At 42.0% G+C, this 19,400-nt stretch overlaps 1 protein-coding gene across 1 annotated transcript in view; it reads right to left on the reverse strand.

The window, feature by feature from the left end:
- Positions 1–18,650, reverse strand: part of PIP4K2A (phosphatidylinositol-5-phosphate 4-kinase type 2 alpha) — a 162,019-nt gene extending 143,369 nt beyond the window's left edge. The window contains exon 1 of the mRNA XM_087825484.1: positions 18,479–18,650. Within this exon, the coding sequence (XP_087681610.1) occupies positions 18,479–18,622 (144 nt within the window). The 5' untranslated portion in view covers positions 18,623–18,650. The remainder of the gene's footprint in view (positions 1–18,478) is intronic.
- Between the last annotated feature and the right edge of the window lie 750 nt (positions 18,651–19,400).

A 19,400-nucleotide genomic window follows, 5' to 3' on the forward strand; every position in this document is an offset into this window, starting at 1 on the left:
TAGTTATTTTTACCTTAAAAGGTAAGAAATGCAGCTAATGTCAACACCAGCACCCTCATGTGGGCTCATCGGTTAAATGGTCCTTCTGCCATGTGTTCAGTTTATTTATAGTAGAATGTCATCTACATGGTACAAAAACAAAGCCTTTCATTAATGAGGTGGGAAGTGACCACGAAAGTGTCTTGCACCATACAGAGGTATTAGTCATCTCAGAATACATAGAATTCTATGGCAGAATACAGAGAATAACTGTCTTAAGGATGCTTAACACACTTTCTTTTACATATATACAATCTGTTCTAAATTTCCTGCCCTATTCTGTGATCACAAGTGGCTGCCAGTAATATGTTACATGGCAGAATTTTTTTTTTTTTCAAGTAAACTTACTTACTCAGACCCTTCAAGGTAAAGATAAGGTTTTAAGAAGTGCAAGGTTTTAAGAAGTGCAAAAAAATAACTGCTTTTTGGGAAAAGTCTCATACTATGGAGAAAGCAATTGTGCTTTTATAGTTACAGCGAACTTAGGAATAATTTTCTAATCTATTTAAAAATTTTCAATGAATGTAAAGTGTTTTTTATTTCAACACCCCATCCTTATTAATGCAAACTATTTTATTAATTTTAAACTATTAATTTTAAACTATTTTAAAATTTGAAGCCAAAGAGCAAAATAAATTGAATGTAGGACCAGACTTTCAAATTGCTTTATTGCAAAGTGTTCAGCAAGCCATTTTTAAGCAATGACACATACACAGGTAGTAAACACATGAAATGTTAAATAAAAATTCAAGTATGAAGGACATATGCTCAATAAGAACTTGGATACCGATACATAAATTAGTGGTAATCACACCAGTTTATCTTTGTTTTTTTCCCCAAGCTTGCAAAAAGTAACAACTTTTAGATTCATTTATTACTTAATCATTGCTTTCAACACAATAATGTCTTTAAATCAAAGGAGTTCCTGGATGGCTACCCAGAGAAAAATAATCCCTTATATCTAGCTGCTATGTCTAGTTTACAAGCAGAAATTTATAAGTTATTTCTGCCTCATCAAATTCAGCATGTAAAAGATTTCTTCCTACCCATCACGCCTAAGATGTCTTGTTTTCCTAATTATAAAAGTATATTGCATGCTCAATATTTAAGAAAAACAAACTATAAAAAGATGTAAGTAGAAAGTGAAAAATCCCTCCAATCCTCAGAGAGACATGTATTATTTTTAAAGCACACAGCTACGTCCTCAATCAACATATCACAGTCACTTCTCCACATCAGAACACTGACTACATAGACATGTTTCATGGCTACAAAGTACTTCAGTATACAAATACATCAAATTTTATTTAGCCCAGATATCACACTAAAGAATATTTCTATTATTTCAAATTTATTATTATAAAATATTTGTATTTGGGGTTTTTTTTTGTTTTGTTTTTTAAGGAAACACAGGTTAAAAGGGTCTCCTTTCAGCTGGTGTATCCGATAGGTATAAATAAATAATTATGGCTTACTCAGCATCTAGGACTACTCCAAATGCCATCAGAACAGTCTTTGCTTCTTATAAACACCCAAACTGAAATGAATTCTTAAACAGTCTCTTGTTTTGGAGGTTCAGAAATGGGGCTAAATTTGTGCTGACATAGTATTTGGCCACTCTGGTTAACTGAAAAACAACTACTTCCATTCAAAATATTACTTTGTTCTGGAGCTTTTCTGAACTCTTGCATTAATTTTTCACACAAGGAAACAAGGTAGTTTCTTAAAAACAGAAAGAGCATAAATATTTATATTCATAATTCTAAAAGTTCTAATTTAGAACTTAATAAATTACATATAGTTTATTAATGCTGAAAAGTCATACTGGCTATGTTTTCATTCAACACACTCCCCCAAGCCTGTTCAGAATGGTCTGTGACTTATAAAAGATGAATTAAAGAGATTTCATTAACAAGATAGAATATTTTCTGCTTTTTGTGTCAAACACTTACTATTTTAAAATAATAATAGGGTAGAAATAATTCTCTATTAAGTAATCATCCAAGTTAAATATATATTACCATCTTTTATAAAAGGCCCTTAATTTTCTACTTAATTCAAGCTTTAAAAAATAAAAATCAATTAAGGTTCAATTTTAAAAGAAATGTACTATCCAGGGGCTAATTTTAAAGCCTGCATCCATCTGAAATAGTCAGCAATTTAGGCCTCCTGAAAACTGGCAACTGTAGTTACCACTGTCACAATAAAGCACATCCATGTGGGTGAATAACAGTGTATCTGATGGCTCTGCTTTCCAAGCAAGACCTTTTCTGTCTTTCTGAGGGAGCTCTGCCTCTGTTCTTTCAAGTTTCTTCAATGTTCTCAGGAGTTTTTCTTCAGCAAAAGAAAAATGTTACTTTTTAATATATGTAAAAATGTTAAATATTAAAATAGGGGGTTTTGTTATATTATGAAAATACACAACATATTCACTTCTGCTGAAAGTAAAATGACATTTCTTTCTCCTTTCTGAATACCAGTTATCTAAACAGAAAGGAGCCAGGCACTCAGTTACCTGGTGAAGTTTCAACCTCTCCCCCTACCTGGCTACAACCTCCCCACCTGGCCCAGCCAGGCTGCAGAATGTTTGTGAAGTCAGCACAGGTGACTGGCATGTTTACAGCAGATAATGCACAGCAGGGTGGCCAGCACGCAGAATCAAGCTCCACGTCGAGGACAGACCTACGGAGGGTGACAACACTCAGCCTTTATTTCTTATTTTTATTTTTTAATCCTCACCTGAGGATATTTTTTCCATTGCTTTTCAGAGACAGTGGAAGGGAGGGGGGGAGAGGGAGAGGAAGAGAGAGAGACTCACTGATGTGAGAGACACATCAACTGGTTGCCTCCCACACACGCGCACCCCAAGCGGTGCCGGGGACGGAGCCTGCAACCGAGGTATGTGCCCTTGGCTGGAATCGAACCCAGGGCCCTTCAGTCCGCAGGCTGCTGCTCTAACCATTGAGCCAAACTGGCCAGGGCAACACTCAGCCTTTAAAAAGCAAACACACAGACTCTTAACTATGGACTCCGGTGGATGTCACATTACATTTTCTGAACAGTTTCATCTGAATCATGCATAGGTTGAGTCAAATGAGAAGTGGTCAAACCGCACAGCCAACTGCACATTCCTGATTAGGAATCCACCTGGCAACATGTACCAAGAGCCTTAGCATATTTGTACCCTCGGACCAAGTAATTCCCCAACAGGGGAATATGTTCCAGAGAAATCACCCAAAATAAAAAGTTTTTATACAGAGAGATGTTGCTAGCAGCATTACTTATGGTACCGAAAGCCTGGAACCAATATAGAGATTATTAAAGCTTCATTAGACTATTAGGCAGTCACTAAAAATTATCATTACGAAGAATATATAATGTGAGGAAATATACAGATAGTATAATCTCAAAGGGATTTTAAAAAGGTATTAGAAAGATACACACCAAAACATTAATACTGATTGGTCCTGGATAGAATGATTATGGTAATTCTTCACTCTATTTGTCACTATTTTTCAAGATTTTCAGACAGGAAATTTACTATACACATACACACACATACACATATAATATATATATATATATATGTATGCATGTCTCTCCTCTGTACTTATTAGAACTTAAATTCCACTGAAACCATTAAGGTTTCTAGTTCATCTAAATAAACATAAGATAGAAGTTTCATATAACACAGAATAAAAGTACTCACTATGAGCTATTTACTTGGTCATATTTTGATTGGCATGTTTTAAATGTATGAATATCTGACGTCAAAACTGCAAGAGGAAAGTGAGTAAGACAAAGGGATACACTAGCTTCTCCTAACCTTTTCACTATTATTATTATTATTAAAATGTCTCTTAACTTTGCTCCGGTCTTCCTACTTTGGCTCAATATGCAAAAAAAAAAAAAAAAAAAAAAGGCTTATCGTAAGTGTTTCTGGACAATTCTTTCTATGCCAAAGCATATGAACTTTTCACCTATGTGCAAACAGAATCTAATTTATGAATAGACTGTGTTCCAAATGTTCATTTGTAAGTTGGCTACTTGCTTCTATGGGGAAACATATTCCAAGTTGGGTTCTATGAGGGAGGGGGTGAATTGAAAAGAAAGGTTTTTTTCTCAGGTTTCTGGGCATAAAAGCCAAGCTAGAACAAATTTCGAAAAGGTAAAGCTGGTTAGTAGCACATTGAGACAGGTAATTTGGGAGCATGGAAACTTAAGAAGTCAGGACTGACTTGTGAAAGATATATGAACACACTAGACACCTGAGAGTGTGAGAGAATGGGAGGGCAACATGGTCAGGTAGCAGGAGGATTACTAAGGAAATTCAAGAGGGCCCTTAAAGAAATTAAGTTTCTGCTTGTTTAGATCAGTGTCTTCAAATTTTTTAAGACTATGGGTGTCTCAGTCAACAAGGCTTCTATCACATTTATACCTGGTTATCCCTGGAAACAAAACAATGACAATGATTGTGTGTTTTGGGGAGGAATACGGGAATTCCATATAGTTATGCAAAATAAATTATAAATACAAATGTTTCTATTTATAATACTATATATAAACTAAGTCCTGAATACACACTAAAAACAGATTTAAAGCAGACCACTCAAAACCTATGGAACACTGACAAAATGCTAAAAATACACCTATCAATCTTCAAAATTATTTAACTCCTAATAAATACAGAATGAACTTTAAGTTCATTGTAAAGATTGCTCAATGGAAAGGAATGACTGTAAGAAATGACTGAAGTTATACAGACTAGGACAAAATGCACAAAGACTAGAGAGACCATGAAATTAGTGCTTCCAAGACCAAGCACCTGGCCACCTGAGTCAAGAGGAAGAACAAAGACGAGTGAGCAAGGTGCACAGTCCTGCTGTCCTACCTGGTCTGCTGCCTTTGGCCTTGTTGTGTATTTTACATCCAGCTGCTGTTACTTGGATGCACAAAACAGTGACATGTTCAAGGAAAATTGTCTGGACCAATTTCCACATCATATGCCATCATTCCTTCTTTACCAATCTTGTTCAAATTAATCTGCATTATAGAAACATGCATGTAGCAAAAAAAAAAGAACATAATTATGCATTTTCTACAGCAGATTCAAATTTGTAAGAAGACTTGATAAACCCCATTTTTTCCTTTTGTCCAGCCTAAACACCACCTGAAAGCTTCCTTAAGGATAGCAACACTTAGGAATCTGACATGAGAAATTTTGGATTATGAGCCAAGAAAAGCAGAGCAAAGCAGGGCAGCTGTTAGTACATAGGGCGCCTCCGTGCATATCTTAAACGAACTTCCTCTGTGCAGGAAAATGACAAAAAGGGTGCCTGTCCCTGGCTAATGCAGACCTCGCCATGGTCTGCAGGTGGCAATGCTGACTTCAGCCCCCACCTGCCCCTCCCACTGGGCCCCTCTGTGCAGGTTAGGCGGTAAGGCATGCCCCAGAGGGCATTCTTGTGTTGATTAATATGGAATACCTTTCTCAAAGTCCAGGGTGAGGCAACAAAACCAATGTATGTTTATTACAATTACAAATAACAGTAAGCTCTGAATGTCAGGTGTTGTAACTTGGAGATATCATTCTAATCCTAAATAACCAATCCTAAAGAAAAGAATGCAAACAGAAGTAATTTTGATAGGAATACCTGCAAAAGAAAGGAAACAAATGCATACGACTGTAAAGATACAACATGGAAAGCATACTGGTACCTGAAGAAAGTATGGCTGTTCCCTGAAAATGCCACAGGCCCTTTAACAGGAAACCCTTTCCCCATAAGGGTAGGATCCACGGTGGTCACACCTTCAGGGTAAGGGCAAACCAAAAATAAACCATTCCACCCCCAGGGAACTGCTGCTCAAATTTATATTACCAAGAGGTCCAAAAAAATTTCAAGCTGTGAGTTTAGTTTAAAGTGACCTTGGTCTACAGCAGCCCTAACCACCTGACAGCAACAAACAGTCCTCTCAAGAGAAACACACTCTCACCCTAAGACTCAAAGAATCCTCCCCAAATAATTGTCCAAGGGAAATGAGCAGCTCTCAGCCAAAAGTAACCAAGTAAGGAATGAAGTGAGGCCCCGCAAATAAGAACCAGCAAAACATAACACAGTAGAAAGAGACCCATACAGACCTGAGATACTGGGATTATCACTATGCTTACAATGTTTAAAAAATCTAAAATTTAACTTCTGAATACTAGAAATTATAGAGGCATAACTGAAGCCATTAAAAGATCCAAACTATGTGGAATAAATCAAAAGTGACACTACAGCACACTTTCCTTCTATATATCGTCTCCGACTTCAGAAGTGCATTCACAGTCTTCACATGACTCACTTGCTGATTTTCTATGACCATTCCTCTCTGACCATTTTCTGCTACATTCACAATGCAAAGGTCTTACATGTTGCTGTAAACATAGCTCTTTCTTCGATGTCAGCTCACGTTACCCCACATCTCTTATCACCAACTTGCAGCATGGTTTCCCCCACTCTGATACACTGCACAACCTGCTCAGCAAAATGCTCTTAAATTCTCAGCTCAATCTTAGCAAAACTAAATTTCACATGGTGATGACTGAAGGGCTCACGGTCCACCAGTTGAACACTAATGGCCTATATTCCGTAGAATCTCATCTCCGCTGATTCATTCAACAATATTTGTTGGACGTCTACTACATATAAGCACTGCTCTAGGTGCAAGGATTAGGCAGCAAATAAGAACAAGTCTCAGGGGCTGGGGAACTCAACATCCTAGCTGGGGAGATCAATAATTAACATGTAAACAACTCAGTTTCTGAGTATTACGTGTCACAGAGAAAATAAAAGAATTATATGAGAGTGAAAGGGCTACTTTAGACAAGGTCAGAGGGGCCACAAAAGGCAACCCTTTTAGCTGAAAGACGAAAATGACAAGCAGGGACCTGCCACTCAAAACAAAGAGGGAAATAAAGGCCAAAGTTCTGTGGTGGCTCTGAGCACGGCTTGTTTAAGGAACAGAAAAAGAAGAAGTCATGAAGACAGTGGTAAGGGCTGAGGGCAGAGGGAAAGAGAGGCCAGACCAGGAAGACCTTGCAAGCCATAAAAGAGAGTTTGGGTTTTACTGGCAATGGAGCGGGAAGCCCCTGGAAGGTTCTCACTGAAGTGGCCTGATACCTACATTTCACAAAGATCATTCTGCCACCGCTGTAGAGGATCTGGACTGAAACAGGGCAAGGACAATTACAGGGAGGCCTGGAGGCTATGACAGTGTGCTAAAGAAAGAGGAGGGAAATACGGAGAATAAATGGGAGGAGAGAAGTATGAAAATCAGGAGCTCAAAAATAAAAGTGCTGATGAAAAGGGAGAATCAAGGTTGGTTCCTAGGTTTTTGACTTGAGCACCTTAGTAGATGGTAGTCTGTTTATTGAGAGGGGGAAGAAACTGGTTGAGGACATGACAGAAAGTGTGATAGAACAGGGGGGAGAAAATCAAGCACCCTCTTTGCGACACACATCGAAGATGCCTGTTAGGTAGTCAAGAGAAAATATGTGGTGAGAAACCGACTATGGAGCCCGGCAGGGAAGTCAAAGTCAAAGAAGACAAAAAAGTCTCAATCATCAGCATAAAACCATGAGACTAAGTAAGATCAGGCAGATAAAATATATACATTACAGAAGAAGACCCTGGACAGAATGCTAGGGTATTCCAACATTTTGAGACCAGATAAAGAGGGGAAACCTGATAAGGCACTTAAGACACAGTGGCTGGTGAGGCAGAAGGAAAACTAGAAAAGATAATACAGGGCCACTCCTGGATTTAAAAACATGAGGTACATTTACACAATGGAATACTATGCAGCTGTAAAAAAAAAAAAAAAAAAAAAGAAGGAACCTTACCCTTTACAACAGCATGGATGGACCTGGAGATTATTATTCTAAGTGAAATAAGCCAGTCAGAGACAGACAAGTACCACATGTTCTCACTTATCTGTGGAATCTAATGAACAAAATAAACTGATGAACAAAATAGATCCAGAGACAAGGAAGCATGCAACAGACTGACAAATCTCGGGGTAGGGGGGAGATTAACCAAAGAACTTATATGCATATATACATAACCCATGAAGGCCTGGGGAGGGGGCAAGAGTGGGGTGAAGGGGGGTCAATGGGGGAAAAAGGGGGACATCTGTAATACTTTCAACAGTAAAGACAAATTTAAAAAACAAAAAACATGAACATGAAAGTGGCTAGTGATGCTGACAAGAGCAGTTTCCTCACACAGCAACTATAGACACAAGAGGCGAGAGCTTCAGACACAACTCTTCAATGTTTGCTACAAAAAAAGAACACAGAAACAGAGTGGACAATGCCACTGTGAGAGATGTGACGTCAAAGGCAAGTTTTTGTTGCTGTGGCTGTTTATTTTGTTTCTGAGATGGGAGATCCCCGCGCAGGGGGTGCTGTCCAACAGAAAGTGCTACAAGATGGGAAGAGTCCGTATCTGCATGTCCGATACTACAGCCACTACCGACGTTACCCTGCTGAACACTTGATATGAGACTGAATCTTAAGATTCCATTTTAATTAAAAGAAATTTAAATAGCCATGTGTGACTAGAAGCTCCCAAACCACAGTGGAGCCCTCCAGCCTGTCTGTAGGCTGGTGGACTCAGCTATCCAAGTCAGGAGACTGGGGAGTAGGAGCAGCGTAACTGGGCGGCTTCTACGGCCAAGGTTTTCTGAAGCTCTAAGGATTACCAGCTGCGGGGAGGAGGGCAAGGAGACAAGATGCTAGAAAGACGTTTAAGGGGGAGGAAAGGTAAGAAATAGTTTCAAAGAGTAGAGAACATGCCAAGTGGGAACAGTAAAAATTTCGGGGTTGAGTACCACTTGAAAGTTATGGTAATGTTTAAAGCGGCCCTTGTCAAAACTGTTTTTAAGTTTCCTCTGGCAAACATCAGCTACTGGGTCCTTTCACATCTGGCCTCAAACTACTTTTTCAACCATCTCCTAACATTTCCCGTAATTTACCTCTGTGGTTTTCAATCTTCTTGGTTGCAGAACTTTTTTACCCCTGTATAGATTTTCCCTGGATATAAAACAGTATGTATTCAGTGAGAAGAGGAAGAGGGAAGAAGGGGTAGGAAGAGAGGAGGAGGAGGGGATAGAGGAGGGGGAGGGGGAGGAGGGCAAAAGGAGATGCTCTGATGAAACTGAAGTAGAGGCTCCATCCTCCCACCAGCTCAGCCCCCTTCCCCAGCCCGAGGCATCTCCAAGGAACCCCAGGGTTTGAAACCAAAGATCTACCCTAGCCAGTGCTTCTCAAAACTGGAATGTGTTTACAAACTACCTTGTTAAAATGAACATTCTGCTCCAGAAGGTGTGCAGAGAGGCCACAATTCTGCCTTTCTAACAGGTTCCTGGGCAATGGCTGATGCCATCGCTCTGTGGATGACACTTTGAGTGAATGGCCCTACTGGACCACCTACCATCTTCCACTCAGTCTGCTTATTTTTGCCAGTGTGGACCCCTTAGCCATATATGAATTTCCTTGCCTTCTTCAACTGGAAGATTACAGTCCAACTTCAAGGCTCCTCCTGAACCCTTCTCCAAAAGTCCTGGGAGAAGTAATCATAATCCAGTTCTTGCCTCCATCTCCTACCACTCTCCCCATTTTTCACTCTGCTCCAGCCACACAGGCTTCCCTGCAGTTCCCTAAACACACCAAGCCAGCACCAGCCTCCGGGCATTTGCACCAGCTGTTCCTTCTGCCTAAAATGTGCTTCCCTGGGGGTATCCTGATGTCCAACCCCTTCATAGCTCTTATACCCCTACTCAAATGTCCTCTTCCTGAGGTTTCTACTCTGACCACCCTATTTACTACCCCCACCATTCCCAATATTCTAGTTACTTATACAGGGTAGAGCAGGAGCAGGTTTACAGTTGTGAGTACACGAAGCAGTTTATTCTTGTATTATTATTATTATATTATTTTTCATACGAACAACTAACTGTAAACCTACTTTTGTGCTCCTTGTATATTTATCTACTTCCCCTACACTTGTAAGCAACTTGAGGGCAGGGTCTATAATATATTCATTTTGCATCCCAAGCATCTTGCACAGTGTCTTTTACGTTTAAAAAAAAAGTAAAATATTAAACTGATAGCTGGCATAACTTGCAACTGATGAATCTGAATCAAATCAACCTAAATACCTCACACAAACTGATCACCAGTGTTAGCATTAAAAATACAAGAAAGAACATTTTAACAAAGCAGATGCAGAAATTAAAGCAAGGGCACAAAAATTATTTTAAAATGATTAATATATGACTCAAAGATGCACAAGGACATCACGTGCAATGGTGACTTTTAGGTAACAATTAGTTTAGCACGTTTTATCATTTAAAATAATAATGACAGCTAACGCTAAGAACTTAGCATACACCAGCAACTCTAGATATTTCACAAGTACTAACTTATTTAATCCAGATATCAGACCTCCATAATAGGTACTGTTACTATCTCCTTTTATTTGAATTGAAAAAAAAGTGGCCCTGGTCGATGTAGCTCAGTTGGTTGGGGATCGTCCCATGCACCAAAGGGTTGCCAGTTCGATTCCCAGTTCAGTTCCCAGTCAGGGCACATGCCTGGGGCCATGGGCTGGAACTCTCAGTGAGAGGCATGCAGGAGGCATCTGATTGATGCTACCGCATCGATATTTCTCTCCCCCTCTCCCTTCCTCTCTCTCTATGAAAATCAATAAAAATATTTTTTTCAAAATTTCAGTCATTTATTTTTATTTTTTTTAATTTTTTTATTTTATTTTAGAGAAAGAGGAAGGGAGAGGGGGAGGGAAAGAGAGAAACATTGATGAGAGAGAAGCATCGATCAGTTGCCTCCTGCACACTCCCTCCTGGGAATCAAGCCCACAACCTGGGCATGTGCCCTGACTGGGAATGGAATGAGTAAACTCTCCGTGCATGGGGACGACACTCAACCAACTGAGCCACACTGGCCAGGGCAATAAAAATATCGTTTTTAAAAAAGGAACTGAGAAAGAGAAGCTAAATGACTTATCCAAAATCATGCAACTAACTAACCAGTGTGGCACCGGAGCCCAAGCTCTTAGCCACTGCAGACAGGTGGGAAACTACACAGACTTATTTGAACATAAAACCTTATCTTTAGGTAGGTTACTGTTTTAAAACTCCCTACAATACTTTTCATAAATAAATTTTATACACACACGTACACACACACACACACACACACACACTCTTCCTACATGCTTTAAACATAAGCAATGCCTTTCTGTAAAGGAAAAACAGTGTTTTCAAATAGTTTCCCTCCATATTAATAGCTAACACAGTAGTCACTCCTTAGCCGTGGTTTTGCTTTTCACAATTTCAGTACCTGTGGTCAACAGTGGCCCAAAGGTATTAAATGGACAATTTCAGAACTAAAGAATTTGTAAGTTCTAAATTGCACTGTTCTGAATAATGTGATAAAGCGTCTCACCTTCCTGCTCCATCCTGCCCAGGATGTGAATCATCCCTTTGACTAGCATATCCTCTACTCCAGTTAGTCACTTAGTAGCCATCTCAGTTTTCAGCTCAGGAAAAGAGAAAGAGACCACATTCGTGTAACTTTATTACAGCGTGTTGTTATAATTGTTCTATTTTATTATTAGTTACTGCTGTTAATCTCTTAGCGTGGCTGACTTATAAATTAAATAGTACATGTGGCGCTCGGTACTATCAGTGGTTTCAGGCATCCACTGGCGGTCTTGGAACGTATCACCCGCGGAGAAGCGAGGACTGCTGTACCCTATCTGTCAAAGCTTTTAAGACTAAGGAAAGGAAAGATCTCACAGAAATGAATAATTCACAGGCATGCCCAAACAGCACAGCTCAATGGTTAAGGGTACAAGTTTGAATCAGACCACCTACTAGCACTGAAATCTCAGCAGGTAATTAATTCAGTCTATGTTATGTTCCTACTATGTTGTATCCTTCCTGGCTACTGGGTGCTCTCCCCCATTTCCCACCCCATAGCACCTCTCCTCCTTCCTGCAATGGTTCTTCACTGGGTTCTCCAAACCCCAAGAAGTCCATGGATAGAGCTGAGGAGATCCGTGAACTTGATAGTATATATCCTATGTACTCCCTTTATTCGTTCAAAAGCATTATTTAAGAAGCGGTCCATAGCCTTCACCAGACTGTCGTAGGGGCCCATGGCAATAGAGGAGATGTGAATAAAAGACAGGGAAATAAGCTAGGAGGTACTTGTAACAGAAAGAGGGAAATTAACCTGGTTAGGATCGGTAGAGGTGACAATGGGAAAGAAGAAATGGAGTCAAGGAAAACACCTAGGTATTCCTACATAAAACAGCATCTTTCACCTTCCTTCTACTTCTAACCTTCTAAAAAGAGAGGCTGTCTCTGCTTCCACTCATTTACTCCTTAGACCTTTAAGCTTACACATACATACACACATACACACACACACACACACACACACACACACACACACACACAAAAATAAACCATGATCTCAAAAAGTACACCCATGAACGTCGCGCTCTCTGGAGCACCCAATTCTGCTGGCCTTCCTGCTGAGTTTTCTCTTGTGCTCTGTTACTTCTGCCTTATTCCTTCCCTCAAAGCAAGTGCCCCGTGTTCCAATGTCTCCCTCAGAGATCTACTTGCCCCCACGGCTGACCAATCCTACGTGGACAGCTCTGAATTCTCCGTCCCCACCCTAGCCTCGCTCCTGAGTTCTAATGCCACCTTCCAACACCCCACGAGTGGGCTCTGTCCCTACAATATCCACTCACCACCACCTGCAATTCAACGTTTCTTAAGTCAAAATTTTTTTTTACCCTTTTCAACATACAATTCCTTCTCCTACCTTCTGTAACTCTATTATGGGGACGCCTTTGCTCCAAGGACTCATCACATGCAGTCAGGTGACAAAGCCTGAACATTTCTCCTTATTTTAACATTTTTCCTTTTGTCTTGCTACTTAAAGTATAGCCCATGGACCAGCAGCATCAATATCACCTGAGAACAAGATAAATATAGAATATCAGGACTTACCCCAGACCTGAGTCAGAATCTGCATTTTTTAAGTGTCCCCAAGGGATAAATACACACATTAAATTTTGAGAAACACTGTCTAGTGCTTATTAATATGCTACCAGTCTAAATGCATCTGAAGCTGATCATTTCTAGGTGGCAATTACTGAATCCTTATTATGTGCTAATTACAGTGCCAGGCTTTAAATATATAATCTTACTTAACCCTCAAAATAACCCTGTGAGGCAACCATCATCATTTCCATTTTAAGAATGAGTAGATTGGGGCTCAAGTAGATAAATCATCTTTCTGCTCAAAGAGCCCAGAAATGACAGAGGCAGGATTTGAACCAAATTTGTCCGACCACAAACATTTTGCCAAACTGCACTAATTCTTTTCAATTCCAAAATTTACATTTCGCAGGGTATGTTGGCAGAATTAATTACTCCGGGTGACTGCATTTTTTAATCAACTGAAGGTAGATTTTATTTGTTTATTACAATTCTTGCTGAAAACCTTTCAGAAGGCATAGCTGACAATCCTGCGGTAGAGAGAGAAAATACTGTTCTGCCATGTGCATCATTCTGAATACTCACGTTCACTCTAAGGTACTTGAGAAGAAATGGAGAAGAAATGTATTCTGTTCTCAGGCTATCGCCCCAAATTTTAGGGGATATGAAACTATTTCCCTGACAGTAGGCTTTGTGTGTGTCTGCTTGGCATTCTTCTGTCCTCTAAAAGGGAAGGAAAAAAACTAGTGTAAGAATAGTTCTTGAACGAATCATTAGTTGGGTTCCATTCATTCAATGTTTCCTCTAATGTCTAGCTAATTATTTTAAGTGCCTTACTCTATTCAGTTAATGTTTCACAGTCATATATTTCATTTTTAAACCTGGTTTTATCTTTTCCAGTGCTCAAATATAAACCCACAAACCTAAAACACATCACTGTCTCTCCGATAAGTATGCACCTATTTCAAGTCCCAGACCTCACTGAGAATATAACAAAGGCTATGAACACTCTACCCAGAGAACCACATATTCGCCAAAACATATAAAATGTGGCACACAACACCAAGATAAACAGCCCAGCTCTATTACGAGTGCAGATGCCTGCCTGGTATTGCCGTCCGGGCCCTCTCCCTTCCTTGGGGAACTGTTCTTCCCCCAACTCTAACAGACAGAAGCTGCCACCTCTTTCTAAGTGCTCAGTCCAGGGGGTGGCCACGAATGACCGAAGACAACCCAGTTGAAATCCTTCCATGGGATTTTTATAACTGAATCAGAGACATGAAAGTCCATTTGGGGAACAAAATGTAAAATTCAGGAACCATTCAGTTCCCTAACCTGTGGAGGAAACTTGTCAGCTATTAGAAAAAGCAAAAAGGACAGAAAGCCCTAGCCAGGTAGTTCAGTGGGTTAGAGCACAGTCCTGATAAGCCAAGAATGCGGGTTCGATCCCTGGTCAGGGCACCAGGGCACATACAAGAGTTGATCAATGAGTGCATAAATAAGTAGAACAACAAAACTTGATGTTCTTCTCTCTCTCCATTTCTAAAAAAACAACAACAAAGGACAGAAAAGTCCCAACAGCACTCAAGCACTTGGTTCCCACTGGTCTGAAAGCCCAGGCCCATTCTGGCTCTCCTGGTTTGGCCACCAATCCTCACCTCCTCAGTAAGAGACCTCCAAAACCCTCTGAATATTTTAAATTTTTGCCTAAACTCATTTGTGTTTCTACGGCTTGCAAACAAAAGACTCTAATATTAATAATGGCTACTTCTAAATACTGTATTTGTTTTAAACAAGTTTTATGTCCTTTAAATTTTTCTATATAGATAATGTCTTCCTCTAGATATTTAAATAGGTTTTTAAATATAATTTCTAAAAGGTTCACATTTCACTCTGCATAAAAATCTTTTAGAATATTTGTTTAAAACAAGTCTTGGCTCACGTCATTCTTCATGTTCCACACACTATTAAAATATAATTTTATGAAGCTAACTGTCTGATCATTTTTAGTTTAATTCCAAATGTAACAAGACAAAATTGCCTTCTTAAATCGTCTTTTCTTTTATGTATTCAATTATATTCTCTGCTTAAAATACTTAAAAATTGGCAGTGATCCATTCACTGATGGGTATTTTAAATTGGAAAGCAGTAACACATCAAATTAACCACACAAAGTCAGTATTATTCTGATTGAGAATTATAGCCACAATGGATTTGAAAATTCCTACCTTAGTTGCAAGGTTTTACATTTCAATCAAATAGACTGACTTAATAGACTGCAATGCAGTCCAACTACAGTCAATCCAACAAACTCTTAGTTCACACGTCTCTCCCAGTCACCATCAATTTCCTTCCTTCTAGTTACGGCCTTGAAAATTCTCTGAATGCTGCTACATTGGCAAGGTTATAACAGTAATGAATCTTCTGTTATATACTATTCCTATTACCTAGTCTGTGCATCCTAATATATAATGTTATGAACCTAGTAGACTCTAAAAATAGTTGAATATTGAAGTTAGAAAAAAGCTTGGAAATCATCCAGTCCCATTACCTTACTTCACAGATGCAAACACTGATACAAAAAAGAATTAACATGCCCAAGGTCAACAGAATTAGAGAAAGAATTAGTATACAGATCCAATGAGCATATTACCATTGTTTGCAGAAGTTTCCCAATCCAAGAGAAGATGCTTACATGATAAAATATGCATAGGGTTCCCCTTTAGTGCTCCAAAAGTATGGTTATTTCTAAATGTCCTTAGGACATATCCAAATGAGTTTTAAAAGCATAAAATTGCTATATTCCTGACAAATCTTATCCTATTAATTCTGATCACATTAGAAATGTAGGAAAAGACTCTTGATTTGAATGCTCTTCCTTCTCTGCTATGCTTTCTCAAATGTCCCCATTCATATACAACACTATGCTTGCTCCTTTCTTAATAATGCTGACCTATTTATTCTCATATTATAATATGGACTTTGGTGCACACAAGGTCATATAAAAACATTTATCTAATATTAGACTCTGTCACCTAAACTGAAATCAACCAGAAACACATGGCATCTAAGTGCTTAGATTTCATTTTTATATACACTTCATTTCTTTTTGTTCAAAAATAATAAAGAAAATAGATATTTGGGGGGGGAGGGCTGTGAAATAGACTTTTCTTATGTCAACTCAGAGCCCTCAAAAATATGAGGGGCATTTTTAGCAATCTTTGCACAGTGGCTGGCACTTTTTTGTTCCTAATATGAATTTGCTGAATGCATAACATGGTTACATTACATACTATAGAAACTTGACTCCTCTGGATGACTAAACTTAGAACTGCTCACTTTTCTTGAAAGAAAATAAATAAATAAGGAAATAAATAACACAAAATGCACTATCTGCAAATCATACATTACTTTTATAAGCCTTAAGTAGTTTCAAAGTATTTCCAATTAGCAAAAAAACTAAGACAAACTCAGCAATTCATAAATATAAGGTAGCAACATAAGTGGTTACAGTAAAACATGAACAATTACAAGATTTTTCTAAAGTAAACTGGAATTCTGACTAATTTCCAGAGGTGACACTGTGTTTTAACAGCATATTGTTGACACTAGTTTGCTAGATTAAACCCTTATACATAAGCACTCTCCTAAACAAAATATCAGAACTCCGGAGATAAAAGCACCCATAAATATGAAACTAACAACATTAATTTTTTTTAAAAAGAAACTAACAACATAAATTAAAAAGTTAACAGAATTAAACCTAACTCTAAATTGCAGACATAGGAAAAATTTCATTTTATTTACTGTAATAAAACTTAAGAGTTTTGGTGCAGTAATGTATGCTGTTGTGAAAGCTTGCAATCCTAAAAACAAAAACAACAAAAAAACCAGTCCTCAGGAAGTTAAAATGAATTTCAATGGATCAGGCATTGGGTTGACAGAAATAATCATTTGTCAGCCTTCCTAAAAAGTCACTCCATGCAAACACAATGAACTGATACTGTTTCAACTTTTCCCTAGCCTGGGAAAGAAAAATACAAATATAATGCTTTTGGGCCATTTTAAACAACTTCATTCAATTCAGAATGTTCTTTAAAAAACCAACATGGTTTTCTGCCATTTCTCTTATGCTGAAAAGGGCACACAGGCATCCATCGAAATCGAACGTAAAAAAAAAAAAGCAAGCTTACACTTTCCCCCAGACGCTGACTGACTGCAGTGGGTAAGGTCATGGGCAAAACGCACAGGCTCATTTAAACTTTCATGGCTCAGCCAACAGCTCCTATCACGTTTCCAGATCCTAAAGAGATTAAAACTGCCGTAGTTTCTCTGTTGAGATCAGCAGGAGGCTATTTCAAACCCTCAAACCGCAGTCCGCAGGGCCCGCAGCCGCGCATCTTCCACCACCCCTGGCTGTCCGTTAAGCTAACCTTCCCAAGCGTTCTCCCACGGGCTTTTCAAGAAACCCCCAACCGGGTGCAGGCGACTCAAGACAGCCCTCCCCCGCGCCCGCCGAGACCCCTCCCGCGGGCGTCCCCGGGCCGCCCTTCCGCAGCCGGGGACTTCGGCCCGGTTCCCAAGGTGGGGGAGGCGGGGTGGGGAGGAAGCCTCCCCGCGGAGCAGCTCCCCGGCCCGCACGGCGGCAGCGCGGCGCGGGAGGGGGGCTGAGGGGATGCTAAGCCCCAGGGCCATATTTACAAAGCCTGTTTCTTTGTCAAAAGGAGTCCTTGCCTCCAATAACACCGTTTTTAAAGGGGGAGGGAAAAAAAGACCTAAGCACTAAAGCTGGAGTCGAGATCGCCCCGAGCTCCAGTATTCTTACCCCGTTACCCTGCGGGGAGGCTCCGGACGCTCCTACCTCGGACAGGTACACCTGCCGGCCGGCGGAGCACCGGCGCCGCGCCCCCGCCCGCGCCCCGCAGGCGCGCGTGCTCGCCAGGACTCAGACCCCAGCAGCCCCGCCGCGGCTGACACCCCGGGCGAGCCGCGCCCGCACAAACTTCCCAGTTTCCAGGCAGCGCAGACAGACCGTCGGGGGGAAGGACGTGGGGCGACACTGGTACTGTCCGCAGAGCTCAGATGCAGATGGGATCCCCCGTCCTGCATCCGGACCTGGGTCCAAACGGGGTCCAAGTGGCGCCCGGGCGGCACGGTGGGGCGTGCGTGCGCCCGAGGATGGAGGCACCGCGGCGCCGCGGCCGGAGGGCAGCCCCGGAGGGCGAGCAGCCGGAGGGCCAGGGCCAGGGCCACGCTAGGGCTCCCCGCCTGGCAGCAGCTGCAGTAGGAGGAGGAGGGGAGCGAGGAGGAAGAGGAGGAGGAGGAGGAAAGGGACTGCTGCCGCAGCCCGAGCCCTTACCGAGTGGTTTACCCCCCACATCAGGACGCTGAGCAGCGGATCACTGGCCCGAAACAGCTTCACTTTCTGCGCTACGAAGTGCTTCTTCTTAGTCTTGGTCTTGCTCGCCAGCACGGAGGACCCCAGGTTGCCGGGGGTCGCCATGGCTGCCGCCTCTGTCCCCTCCACCGTCGCGCTCCCAGGCCGGGGACCCGCCCTCTCTACTCGCCGGCCCGGGGAGGCAGCCGCATCCCACCGGCGGCGGCCCCGGCGCGCCGTGCCCCGCTCCGCCCGCCGCCGCGCTCGGCCCCGCTCCGCCCGCTCGGCCCGCTCGGCGTGGCTGGGGAGGGAGGCTGCGCTCGGCTCGCGCCCCAGCGGGAACCTGCTCCCGCCGCGGCTCCGCGCTCAGCCCGCGGCTGGACCAGGCGCGCCGGGAGCGGCTTCCGCGTTGGGCGCCGGCGTCATGACGCAGAGGGCGGGCCGGCAGCAGCGGCGGCGCCTCCGGGCGGGGCGCGGGGCGCGGGGCGCGGCCGCTGCCGCGGGACCGTTAAGCTGCGCCCGGGCGCTCGGGCTCCACTACGCTGCGGCCCGGCCGCCTGTGCGCCCCCGAGCTCGGGGTGCGCGCTCCCGGCCTGCTGAGGAGGCCGCGGGGTGGTCGTGCGGCGCGAGGAGAGTGAGGGCTCCAGCAAGGCACCCCCCTTCTGCTCCCCAGGGAGAAAAGAGGGAAGGGGGCCGTCTGAACAGAGGAGCCTCCAGAAGCGGAGGTGAGGAGAAGGAACCGCCGCTCGCCGGGGCCAAGAGTCAGGCGAGCTAGTGAGACCCGAGATGCTCCTTGCAGACCAGGGCTTCCCTAGCGCCTAGGAAAGGGCCCGGGAACGTCGGGGGCCATTTCCCAAGTGGTCCTGAAATGAAGTTCTGATCCCTTTGTGCCTTTAACCATCGG

This window comes from Miniopterus natalensis, chromosome 1 (assembly GCF_054644295.1).
Source record: "Miniopterus natalensis isolate mMinNat1 chromosome 1, mMinNat1.hap1, whole genome shotgun sequence".
Classification (NCBI taxonomy): Eukaryota; Metazoa; Chordata; class Mammalia; order Chiroptera; family Miniopteridae; genus Miniopterus; species Miniopterus natalensis.